We start from the raw sequence: 12,119 nt of genomic DNA on the forward strand, positions 1-12,119 counted from the left end.
CGGAGTGGCACCCACCTCCAGGCCTGGTCCTGGTTTGTGCTCCTGCAGGGAGACAGGAGGCTCCCCAGGAGGGAACCCCTGGTGATCTTGGACTGCATCCAAAGCCCCAATGTGGTGGCAGGACCCCAGCTGGATTACAGACTGGATGGGGAAAGAAGGGTAACCCTGGGAGGCTCAGCACCAGCAGGCCACAAGTTCCCTCCTTGGAAACGCTTTTATTTGAGGGGACTGGGAGGACTGGACAGCAGGGGCAGGCAGAACTCCAGGCAGGGGGGCTAGTCCTGGAAGCGGTTGAGCAACTCGCAGGCCCTCTTCTCTAGCAGCTCTGAGATCTTCTTGATGCGCTTCTCGCTGGCGATGCGGACATAGCTGCCAGCGTCCAGGACGGCCACACCATCTCGCACTTCACCCATAATGACCAGCGGGCCATCGCCTGCTGTCACATTGGGGCAGGGGCAGGCCCAGTCCATGCCACTCAGTGTCACCTCCAGATACTTGGTGCCTAAGAACCTGAGGCCCATCTTGTCATCCTTGAGCACATCATCTAGAGCCACGCGGGCAATGCTACTGCCACCCACCTCAGACTCCTCTAGCACCTCTGTGAGCCTCCCTACAATGGCAAAGTCACTGCGGCACAGGCTCAACGCCAGCTTGCTCCTGAGTCGGCAGGCTCGGCAGGGCGGCATGCGCGGCACAGGGCAGGCATCCTCGCAGCTCTCTTGGCTCTCGAAGTTGTTGCTGTTGCCTTCACAGCCACCATACATGAAAGGGTGGCACTGTTGCAAAACTGGGCTATAGGCCCAGCGTGGCTCCCAGCCCTGGCAGGGGCCCTGCACAACCGGTAGCACGCAGTTATCCCCGGGTCCACGGGCACAGGCTTGCTGGCATTCTTCATAGGTCTCAAAGCCCTGAGCGTCCCCATCACAGCTGCCAACTGGGAAGGTCATGCAGCCACCCCGCTGTGGGTCAAAGTGCCAGAGGACACGGCTGGAGAGGGGGCCAGTACAGGCCTGTGTGTTGGGCAGGCACTCAGCAGGCGTGCTGGGGGCCCTGTCCCTGGCTGGATCCCGCTGGACCACGGAGAGTGGGAAGTCAGCCCGCAGCAGGCCAGCAGCGTTGCGTGCAGTGCAGGTGTAGAGGCCGGCATCCTCAGGCCGGGCATTGTAAAGCACCAGCTGCCCAATGCTGGTGACCACCACGTTGCCATACATTTGGTCTGGCCGCATGATCAGGTTCTCCCGCTGGTCACTCTGCTTCTCCCAGGTCACGGCAGGTGGCGGACGGCCACTGACATCGCAGTGAAGGCTGGCAGTGCCCCCCACGTACACCACCTGTGGGGAAGGGCTGCTATAGAGGGCAGGTGGCACCGGGGTGTCCCCAGGTGTCGGGCGGGCAGTGGTCTCAGGTGGCCCTGGGCTGCTCGGTGGCCAACTGAGGATGTGTTTGCAGGGCACGACGTGCAGGCGGAGGCCACGCAGGCAGGCCTCCGCATCCATGTAGCAGCGATTGTAGTAGGTGAGGCCATCTGAGGCACAGGTGAAGCTGGGCTCCTTCTCACAGCGGTCACGGCAGCGGCACACAGGCTGCCCGTCCCAGATGTCGCAGTCAGAGCCCTGCTGTGGGCACGAGAAGCCCTCGCACGAGGCCACCAGTGCAGGTGTGGCCAGGCCACCCTCCGGGAATCGGGCAGCCACACAGCTCTGCAGTCCGCACACGTTGGTGCAGCACTTCTCGGTGGCCAAGCAGTCCTGGGGGGTGGGGGGCAGCTCAGCAGGTGCCCAAATGCCCCCCAGCCCCACCCAGGGCTCTGGCTTTGCCAGGTAGGGTGTGCCCCTACTGTGTCTCCTTGAGCCTCAGTTTCCCCTCTGGAAAGCTGAGGTTTGTACAAATTTGCTTTACGTCCAGTGCAATAAGCTACAGCCGCCTCACTGACCGATCCTGTGTCACCTCACTGAGTCCTCCAACCAGCCCCCCCCCCCCAAAAAAGCAGGTTTAATTATTTAATTACTGTTCTCAGTTCAGATGAGAAAACTGAGGCCCAGCATGCTCGAGGCCACTTCAGGGGATGCATGGCCAGGCTATAAAGGTGGAACATCAGGACTGCCTTTCTACCTGGCTAGTCCTGAGATTGAACATATATAAGCTGATGGTGGTATCTGATTAACTCAATTAAAAACAGCATACACATGGAGGGGGGAAAAAAAAGACACTTAGAAACTATTTTTCTTATTAACTAGTAGGGGTCAGCAGGTCTGGAGAGTGATGAGGGCAGACTGGGGGTGTCCCTTGAGACCCTCATAGGAAGCATGGCCTAAAACCCCTGCAGGAGAGGAGGAGGAAGTGCACTCCAAGGGCTGGGGGCAAGGGCGGGGTCTGGGCTTCCCCCAGGTCACTCTAGTTCCCTGGAACCCCCACCCGGGTGGGTGGGTATGGTGCCCACACTCACCTGGTCCCCGACGCACTGGCGCTCACAGGTACTCTGGGCATCCACCCACAGGTTGGGGCTGAGCTGGTTGGGGCACACGCCTAGGTGGCTTCCAGACCCCTGCAGCAGGCTGGCCCCCGAGGTCAGCCCAACCATGAGGAGAAGCGGCAGGAGCAGCCTCTGGGCTGACATGGGGACCACGGGCCCAGGGGGCAGGGGTGTGTGGCTGCCAGCGCTTTAGGCCCCGCTTTGCCCCGATCCCTTCAGGCATCCACCCTTCCAGGCCTGTGGTCAGTGCCCCTGACCTTGGGCCCCTGGCTGATCTTCCGGGCTCCCCTTTGGCCCCCAAGATCTGAGCCCAAAGCAGATGCTCTCAACACCCCTGTACGAAGGGCTGGGTGGGTTCCAAATCTCTCTGAGCTCTGGCTCGACCCCCTTCCCAGCCTGGCCCCTCTCATCAACCCAGGGCACGGGAGTTGGTGGGGGGAGGGGCTGAGGCCCTGGAGCAAGGAGGCACTGGCCACGAGGGTTACTGAGGGGCGGAGAAGGGCCGGCTATGGCCAGAGTGGGGAGGGGAGGGGAGGGGACACTGTAACCGGAGGCCATCCTCCCTCCAGGCCCTGGGCTCAGGGGATCAAAGCAGCCTCACAGACCCTCCCAGCCCGGGTTCAGAACCCGGAAGGAGGGGGAAGGGAGATCAAACACAGGGGCCGCCAGAATCTGCCCTTCCAAACCCTTCCCTGGGGTCTGAGGCCCCAGGAGCATCTGCTTTGAGTCTGGATGGAAAACGTACCCGAGACCCTGTGTCTGACCTTCTGACCCACGAGGCAGTGTAATAAGAGCCTGGTCTGGTCAGAATAAGACCGAGACCCCAGGTGCAGAGGACACCACTGGTCTGCCCTGAGAGGGGCCTCAGACATGGGGGTAGGGGCACTGGGCCAGACTTTGGAGGGGGCTCAAGGCCCAGAACCCTCCCACAAAGCTGTAGCCTGAGGTGTAGTCCCCAGGAGTGGTGGTAACATTCAGTGCAGTTGTGCCCCTATCCCTAATGACCCCCAGGACATCCACCATAGCCCAGGGCCTCACTCCTCACAGCTGAAGTGAGTCTCAGGGCAGCCTACTGCCTGCATTTCTGGCGACATGCTCACCACCCTCTCAGGCAGCAGTGAACTCAGTGGTAAGGCCCTCAGTGAAGGTCCAAGATCCCAGGCTCCAGCCCTTGGGGACAGCAGGGAGCAGGTGGTCCCTCCAGCCATCTGCTTTGTACTGCACAGGGAGGGACGGACTGGGGGAGGGATGCCTGCCTAGCCCACTGAAAAACATGGCTCGCCCTGTAACCAGGGAGGCTGAAGCAGCCACACTTAGTCCTCATGGCCAGGATGTATACGTCACAGGGAATGGACGGATCAACAAAGCCCTGGACCCATCCTGTGAAGTGCAGACCCACCCACCATATCACACCTCCAACCCACCAGCCAGGTTAAAACCAGAGACTTTAATTCACATAAAATGTAGCCTGGAGGTCAGAGCTGAATTACATTTACTGTACAAAGGAAAAAAAATGTCCAAAATGAGCTCAGGAATGGTGCCAGTGTCAGCAGCAAAGGGTAGTGTTTATGTGGTGAACGCAGGAACGTCCACACCCTCAAAATAAAGTCCAGGTTATCTGTTCAAAGTCCAAAGAAAGGGGCTCCGTTGGCAGGACAGGACAGGCGGAGCCTCCTCTGCCTGACCCTGTTGGTGGCCAGGCCTTGGTCAGGGACCCCAGGCACTCCTGTTCACGTGGGCCACAGCCCCCTGCCCAACTTTCCTCCCAGAAGAGCACGTGTAGGGCTCCCCCAAGGCACACCCACCGCAGAGGAGTCCCAGAGTGAGGGGGCCACAGGCCCAGGGAGAGTCCAGCAGGAGGTAGAGTTGAGCACCAGTGTGACCAGCAGCCATGTCACAAGCCAGGCAGGCAGAAGGTGGCCAGGCCTCCAGCTCAGGGCTGGCTGCCGGGGTCAGGAGGTCCACTGCTGCGACTGCTCCAGGTGGCCTAAGAACTGGGTCAGAATGGTTCTGGTGACATGTAACCTCAAAAAGGGGCAGTCCTGGGTGAGGAGCAGCTATGGGGTGACACCCAAGGTCAGGGAACAGAAGCTGGCAAGGCTAGGGCCCAGACAACCAGACGGCAAGAGGGCTGTGATTCAGTCCAAACCTGCAGAGCGCCTGGCAGCCCCTCGAGTATTTATCACCTACGGACAGCTCTGCATCTCTTCACACAGAGAAGCTGAGTCTGTCTCAAGTAGCAACATATGTAAAAGTGACTCCACACAGGGAGGGATGTGGGGTGCACCCCACTTCTCCCAGAAACACTGACACTCTGCTTGGAGTCCGTGGCTCCGCTACACACAGGGACATCACCCAGGAAGCTGCAGCCCCACCGTGCAGACTGCTGAGCCCGCGCCCCCACCACTGTCCAGTACTGTGGCAGGCACACTAGCCACCACGCTCAGAAAGGCCAGCACGGGTCGCAGGGGTCCAAGATGGCTGCCCAAAGCTCCATGTGTCCCCACTGGCCCCTGCATAGCCCACACCCCACGTGAAGTGTGTGTGACGGTGGATTCCTTCCCATCTTTGCCTCCAGTCCCTCCATCTCGTATGTCCCCAAGCTCATCCCCATGAGCAAACGTGAGCTCACCCCATGGCTGCATTAAGGCTTCCCTGTTGGCCCTTTAAAAAGGTATAAAAGTGGTGAAATATCTTCTATATAAATAAGAGAAGTGAGCAAGGCCTGCAGAACCTTGAGTTGGGACCAGGCAGAGCATATGGGGACTTGGGCTTGTTTCAAAGCACAGCCTCTGTTGTCCTATGGGGCTTTTCTGGCCGAGACCACCTGCCTACTAGGTGTGCCCACGCTCCCAGGAGGGGTCGTGTGGCCAAAGTCTTCCCTGCACATGGTGCTGTCCCAGCGCCCGGCAAGGAGCTTCCCCAAGCCTGAGACCTCACTCCCCGAGCATGTCCAGATGGGCAGCGCCTGCCTGCCCTGCTAGGAGATCTTGCAGTTGCTCCTGGAGCAGTTCTGGGGTGGACTCTGGGGGGGGCGGATGGACTTAGACCTCTTGAGGCTGTTGCCCTTGCTGCTGCCACCCCCCGCCCCACTGGCCAGCGAGTAGGAGCGCCCGTGCATCATGACGGCGTTCATGCCATTGGCCATCGAGAAGGACTTGAGGTGGCTCTTGATGGTGACAGGCAGCGGGAGCTTGTCAATGAGGTGCACAGGAGTGCAGGAGACGATGGCGCGGCAACAGAGGTCCTGCAGGCTGAACACTGTGGAGGGTGGTCAGAGAGGGGGAATCAGGTGACAAGGGTCAAACCATGGGGGGCAGGGAGGCAGTGGTGGGGAAGGTGTCAGGCAGGGGAGGATTAGACTACGGTGGGGGTCAGACCATGGGGAGGGCGGTCAGAAGATGGCGGGGGGGGGGTTCAGACTGGTGGGAAAGGGAATGAGGGGCCAAGAGATCTTGGAGCCTAAGGACCCAAGGTGGGGGAACACTGAGGAGCGAATTGTCATCTGTCCACATGAGCACAAATGATGCTCAGTGGGGGCTGGAGGTTTCCAGACCAGGATTCTGGATGCTCCACTACTCCACTTGGGGCCAGGCACCATTGGGAGCGGCCCGGGATGGCACCCTGCTCATGCTTTCTCCCTAGAGCTGCATACTAAGAAGTGTCCTTTGGGACCTCACTTCTGAGGGCTAGGCCAGCTCTGCCCTCAGCACCTCACAGGAGACTGAAATGCTCCCAGGGGCACTAGCTACCTCTGGCAGCTCTGGGGGGACGTGGCTCGAGCCTGAGGGACAGGGAAGTACACAAGGATGAGAAGCCATTCCCGTGCTTGCTCTGGGACACATTAGGGTTACAGCACCACCCCCAGCATGAGGGCATCATCATGATGCGATGCACAGCTCCCTTCCGTAATTCTGGGACTTTCAATCAAAGTACATGCAGGATGGAAGGTGGTTCAGCTGCGGTGCATTGTGGAAGTTCTACATCTGGGGAGCCCAGACACCTGGGAGGGACCATAACCTCTGAAGGGTCACCTGTCTCCGGCCTGCAACACTCAGGTCTCAGGCCCCAGCAGCCCCATTGGCTGCGTCTCACCTCGGTTGGGCCTCCAGATCTTCTCCATGCCATGTCGCATGAGCACGATACGGGACAGCTCAGTGAAGGACTCAGTGACATTGAAGTTGCACAACGGGCTGACCTCGAAGAAGGTCATGCAGTTCTTCTCTGCGTAGGCACGTGCCTGCTCTGTTGGAACTTGCCGCTTGAAGGCCAGGTGCAGTCGGTTCCCAACCAGGATCCGGGGGACCCCAGGTGCATGCTTCGGGGGGCAGAGGACTCAGCACAGGTATGAACACAGAATGCCCCCCCTCTTAGCTATCCCCATCCCCTGATTCTATGACAAGGTGGGGCTCACACCGAAGAGCCATGGTCCCTTGATGTATGAGACCCCAACCTTCAAGCACCATGGTGATCAGTTTAAGGAAGGATGCTCAGAGTTGGGGCCACAGGGCAGGCAGCAAATGGGAGCCACAGAGGCCCCAGTTAGAGATAGGAACACACGTGCCCTGGGAAGGGGGTGATCATGGAAGGGGGCGTCTGCAGGGATACCTACCTCATCAATCTCCTTGATCCACCGGTCAATGCCATCAAAGGACCAGCGGTTGGTGATGTCATACACCAGGAGGATCCCCTGCAATGAAGACCCAGATGTTACCAGGCTAACAGGCCAACCAGATGGGGACCTCTTGCTCTGTCATGGATCCCGAGCATGGACACACACCCTTACTCCTAGCAGAGGCAGGATAAGGACACTTGACACAGCCAGACCGCTTTCAGGAGATCGTATGGGTTACTTAACACGTGGCAGTGTAGACCACTCACTGTGAGGCATCCTGTCACATTTAAGGGGGGGGTCTCTGGTATTGGGCACTGTGTCTCCTCACTGTAGCCAGGCCCATGTGGCCCAGGACGCCCTCAAGTGGGATGGCAGCAATGTTGTCAACAGTCAGGGATGTCATAGGCTGAATGCTGCCTCCTCCCTCTCCATGGTGACCTGGCTGGGGCAGACCTGGCATCTTTTTCAACTTCTTTCCCCCAGGAACATCATAAGCATTATCCAGTGACCATTTAGAAGTCATTGGAGCTAAAAACAGGCGCAGGCAGATCTAGGGTGAGGGGTAGACCCTGTGGACAATCCTGGCAGGCAGATGTGGACAGTGTCCCTAACACTTTGTCCAACAGTGTACTCTGCGTTGGGGCACTAGGGGAGCTGAGGAAAGGTATTAAGAGTTCCAGCCCAAACTTGCAGTGCGGGACATCAGTCATTCCAGCAGCTGCATGTGCAGCCCCACCCGCCAGCAGAGGGTTTGCTATGGGACTTTTCTGTCACATCCCTTAGAGACTAATAACTCAGAACTCAGCTCTGGGCTGTCTCCATCTGCCCTGAATGTCTCAGCAATGACCTGTCACAGGCCTCAGAAAGAGGACTCCAGCAAGCATCCCCAGACCCCCACCCCGCCATTCTGGCCTGGCACTCTGCTCTGAAGCAGGCTCACACCTTCCCCATCCCACCGTCTTCATTCAGCCTGTCTCCATCACACACAGAGGCAGGAAAAAGGCGCAGCTGAGATGGAAGGCACAGGAAGTCTCCATATCAAAATGAGTGATTTCAAAGACCTTCCCCTTTAAAACATCCTTCAAATTTGGGAAGACTTAAGCATAGCCCCTGGGTCTTGTTAAGAAGAATGTAGCAATTACTTTAACACCCACCCAGTGGCTCCTGCTCTCTGGATGGAGAAGCTTGTACAGAACAAGTACAGCCACCTGCCGCCCCAGCAGGAAGGGCTTACACTTGAAAAAAAGGACCCCCTTGATCCCACGTGAAGAAGCAGAAACCAGCTTGGTGAAGATAGAGAGTAAAACTGGAAGGGAACGATGGTGTAGCATGAGTGAGTCCTGTTGCCTAGGGCACAGGAAACAAAGGCCTCTGGTCTGGGGTGGGTGGGGACATGCCGCCAACCCTCCAAATCTCCTCCTAAGAAATCACTGAGGATGTGTCCAGCCCTTGCAGATGTTCATCACAGCATGAAACAAACTACACGTGCAGTAAGGGGGCTGCTGAGTAAGTCAAGGTGCAGACATGCCTCACAGATGATGAAAGTGACAGTTGTGTACCTCAGAGCACCTGTGCCCCCCGGGCCGGTGCACCTCAGACTGCATGGTGGGAAGCACCAGCCCCAGACAGCGAGCACAGTGTGTGCTTTAAAACAGAAAGACAAACATTCCGCACACCATACAGAAAATGTTTCCAGGACATAACCACATTTTGAAAGGTTGGATGAGGGTTTATTTTCTTGCTTATGCTTACCTATGTAACATTTAAAAGCTTAAACTAGCTCTGGGCGGTGTGGCTCAGGTTATTGGTTTGATTCCCGGTCAGGGCATATGTCTAGGTTGCAGGCCCAGGTTCCCGGTTGCGGACATGCCAGAGGCAACCAATCTGTGTATTTCTTGCACATGGATGTTTCTCTTTCTCTCTCCCTCCCTTCCCATCTCTCTAAAATAAATAAATAGAATCTTAAAATAAAGGCTCAGGCTTCAGTCGCATCCTGGCTGCCTCTCTGGGCTGCCATTGCACCAGATCAGGATTATGATAGAGGAAGACCCCATCCCCCAACCCACCAATCACGGAAAGGAAGGATACAGAGCTCATCACATGCAACAGGGACCACAGTGATCATGGATTAGTAGCAGGGAAATCAAAATGAGGGTCTTAGTTACCAGAAGCACTCCCCCATGGGGGTTACTTGTGTGTCTCAGTGAGGCAGAAGGAGGGGGGCAAAGAGATTCTCATTATATTCTATTTTTTAAGTAATATAACGAATACATGCTCACATTTTAAAAAATTAGTATTCTTAGGGTATAAATAACAGCGCTCTCACTCCTCCAGTCCCCCCACCACTCCTCCAGGAATAACCTGCCATTGTTTCTTGACATTCCTTTTTTTTTTTTTTTTTTTTTTTAAGATTTCATTTATTTATTTTTAGAGAGAGTGGAAGGGAAGAAGGGAGAGAAACACTAGTGTGTGGTTTCCTCTTGCGCGCCCCCTACTGGGAACCTGTACCACAACTTAGGCATATGCCCTGACTGGGGATGGAATTGAACCAGCAATCCTTTGGTTCACAGGCTGCTCAATCCACTGAGCCACAACAGCCAGCACTGTTTCTTGACATTTCTGCACAGTGCTACTCATTCCTAGCACAGAGAGGTCACAGAGCAAAACGCCCAGCCCCTCCTGCACCCCAGAGGTAAACCTCCTGCCAAGCTCGTCAATCAGTGCCGCTTTTGGCTCTCAGGTAATTTCACCTTATTTTAATATAAATCTCTGAGAATACAGAGCGTGACCTGTAAGAATTAGAATTGCTGGGCCTCGCAGTGGGTACCCTTCCTGTCAAAGTTATTTATCAAGCTATAGCTTATAGACCTGAAATGTATAGATCTGAAGTATGAACAGTTTGATGAGTTTGGACAAATATATATACACCTATGCAGCCACCACCCCAACCAAGGTAGAGAGGTTCAGTTTTTTGGTGGTGGTGTTGTTTTAAGATTTTATTTATTTATTTTTAGAAGGGAGAGAGAAAGAGAAATACTGGCCTGCAACCCAGGCATGTGCCCTGACCAGGAATCGAACCTGCGACCTTTTGGTTCGCAGGCTGGCGCTCAATCCACTGAGCCACACCAGCCAGAGCAAGAGAGGTGCGTTTTTTAAAAATTCAATTGTTTTGGCATGTGTCTTGTATGATAGAGCTTCCAAGGAATACAGGCTGTGCATGGAAGCCCCTGTCCCACTCCACAAACACCTAGCCTCTGCCCAGAGGCAAAGGACGACGCACTGAAAGTGAGGAATAACTGTCAAATGGTCCCTGACCCATACACCTACCTACCTGGTCAGTGACGAGATGCATGCTGGTGTCCTAATTAGCACTCGCTGAATGGTAACTGCATACCCCAGACCATTTTCCATGTGAAACCCCTTTTTTGTGTGAACAAGTTGATCCCTCTCTATTCCGAAGGAGACCAGAGCCTGGCCTGCTCTTCCAGCTCCCCCCAAACTCTCAACTAAGCAGGATGTGCCACCCCCTATGCACCCTGCCTCCAGCTCTCTCAGCACAGGGCCCAGGGAACCTGTTCTCTTCAGCAGCAGAGGCTCTGGCCTCCCAGGGCCAGGAGTGGCCATCTTGGACCTCAGCAACAGAAAACAAGGGCCATGGGTCTAAAAGGTTGGGGACAAAAGGGTTATTTCTCATGGTAATAACCACAAGAGAGTCCTGTTGCTGAACAGGTGACAGCAATCAGGAGTTGGCAGTAGATTTTGTGACCTGGGCCCTGAGGGACCTGTAAGATCTCTCTAGTCTTAACCAACAGTAGGAGAGTGACCAGAAATATAAAACGACTGGGAAAGCCAGTCCTGCTACTCAGCGTACCATCAGGGGGCATACAGAGCAGCAAAACTGGGCAGTGCTTACTCTCCTGTGCAGTTTTGGAAACTGCCTTCACATCTGGATACTGCCTTCACATCTGCACTGCCACCATCAGGCAGGAGAGAAATAGGGCAGCAATGGCATTGAGATAAGAGCACCCCGGGGCAGCCTTGAGCGCAGAGCCCACTACTCACCACTCAGGCCCAAGATGTGCAACTGGCTCCTTCAGTCCAGAATCAACAAAAACCTCCAGAACTAAAGCAAGAGCAACAACAAACACAACCGACTGGAATGGACACTTTGGAGAGAACAAGGATGTGATGACACCGTGTTTGCTTCCCCAAAACACTCACACAGGTGTGTCCGACCTGCGGCCCATGGGCCACATGCCACCCAGGATGGCCATGATGCAGCCCAACACAAAAATCATAAATTTACTTAAAACATTATGAGGTGGGTTTTTTTTTTTGGTGATTACATGTTGCAGTGTATTTAACATGTGGCCCAAGATAACTCTTCTTTTTCCACTCTGGCCCAGTGATGCCAAAAGGCTAGACACTGCTGTTTTGGCAAACCCCCAAGCTTGTTAGGCGTCCTTAATTAGCTTAACACAAACAAATGTCTGTGGTCTGTTCCACATTTGAACCCAGTGTGCACAGAACAGCCGAGTTCTCTCTGGGTTGATCTCAGTGTCTTCTTGATGTTTCCCAATCGCCTTTCATTACTATCCCGTTATCTCTTCATTTTCTTTCTTATTACAAAAGTCATATATGTTTATTGTAGAATAATTAGGAGATATTCAAAAGCAAAAGGAGGACAACAGAACTCAAGTCACCATGCTGTTTGGGGTAACCAACGCTGCCATTTGGAACACAGCTTTACCATCCTATATGTATAAAATCTTTTTTTTTTTAAGTCCTTATCCAAGGATATATTTATTTATTTGAGAGCAAGAGAGAGGCAGGGAAAGAGAAAGAGAAAGAGAGAAACACTGATGTGAGAGAGAAACATTGATTGGCTGCCTCCTGTATGTACCCCAACCAGGGAATGAACCCACCACCTTTTGGTGTACAGGATGATGCTCCAACCAACTGAACCACCTTGCCAGGGCTGTAGTCACTTCTTAAAAACAAAACAGAAAAAAACAAAAAAAAACCCAACAA

The 12,119-nt window shown here is 54.8% G+C and overlaps 2 protein-coding genes across 3 annotated transcripts in view; both read right to left on the bottom strand.

Annotated features, from left to right (window-relative positions):
- Positions 1-275: 275 nt before the first annotated feature.
- WFIKKN1 (WAP, follistatin/kazal, immunoglobulin, kunitz and netrin domain containing 1) lies at positions 276-2,773 on the bottom strand. The gene is made up of 2 exons (XM_054586785.1): positions 2,447-2,773; positions 276-1,748 (listed from the first exon to the last, which is right to left on the bottom strand). The coding sequence occupies exons 1-2, from the start codon at positions 2,615-2,617 to the stop codon at positions 276-278; spliced, it is 1,644 nt and encodes a 547-aa protein (XP_054442760.1). The 5' UTR covers positions 2,618-2,773.
- Positions 2,774-3,885: 1,112 nt separating this feature from the next.
- Positions 3,886-12,119, bottom strand: part of RAB40C (RAB40C, member RAS oncogene family) — a 35,966-nt gene continuing 27,732 nt past the window's right edge. For both annotated transcript variants that reach the window (XM_054586726.1, XM_054586725.1), the window contains 3 exons: positions 7,086-7,163; positions 6,569-6,791; positions 3,886-5,734 (listed from right to left, as the gene is read on the bottom strand). In XM_054586726.1, coding sequence (XP_054442701.1) covers positions 5,454-5,734; positions 6,569-6,791; positions 7,086-7,163 — 582 coding nt within the window. In that variant the 3' untranslated portion in view covers positions 3,886-5,453. The remainder of the gene's footprint in view (positions 5,735-6,568; positions 6,792-7,085; positions 7,164-12,119) is intronic.

The sequence above is a fragment of the Pteronotus mesoamericanus genome, unplaced genomic scaffold, assembly GCF_021234165.1.
Source record: "Pteronotus mesoamericanus isolate MK-2021 breed Mesoamerican mustached bat unplaced genomic scaffold, CSHL_Meso_final contig_947, whole genome shotgun sequence".
Lineage (NCBI taxonomy): Eukaryota > Metazoa > Chordata > Mammalia > Chiroptera > Mormoopidae > Pteronotus > Pteronotus mesoamericanus.

Bases quoted from the DNA above. Each gene is read 5' to 3' on its own strand.
- WFIKKN1 (XM_054586785.1), bottom strand. From the start codon at position 2,617: ATGTCAGCCCAGAGGCTGCTCCTGCCGCTTCTCCTCATGGTTGGGCTG. The intron at 1,749-2,446 runs GTGAGTGTGGGC...CCCACCCCCCAG, and splicing joins GCCAGTGCGTCGGGGACCAG to GACTGCTTGGCCACCGAGAA.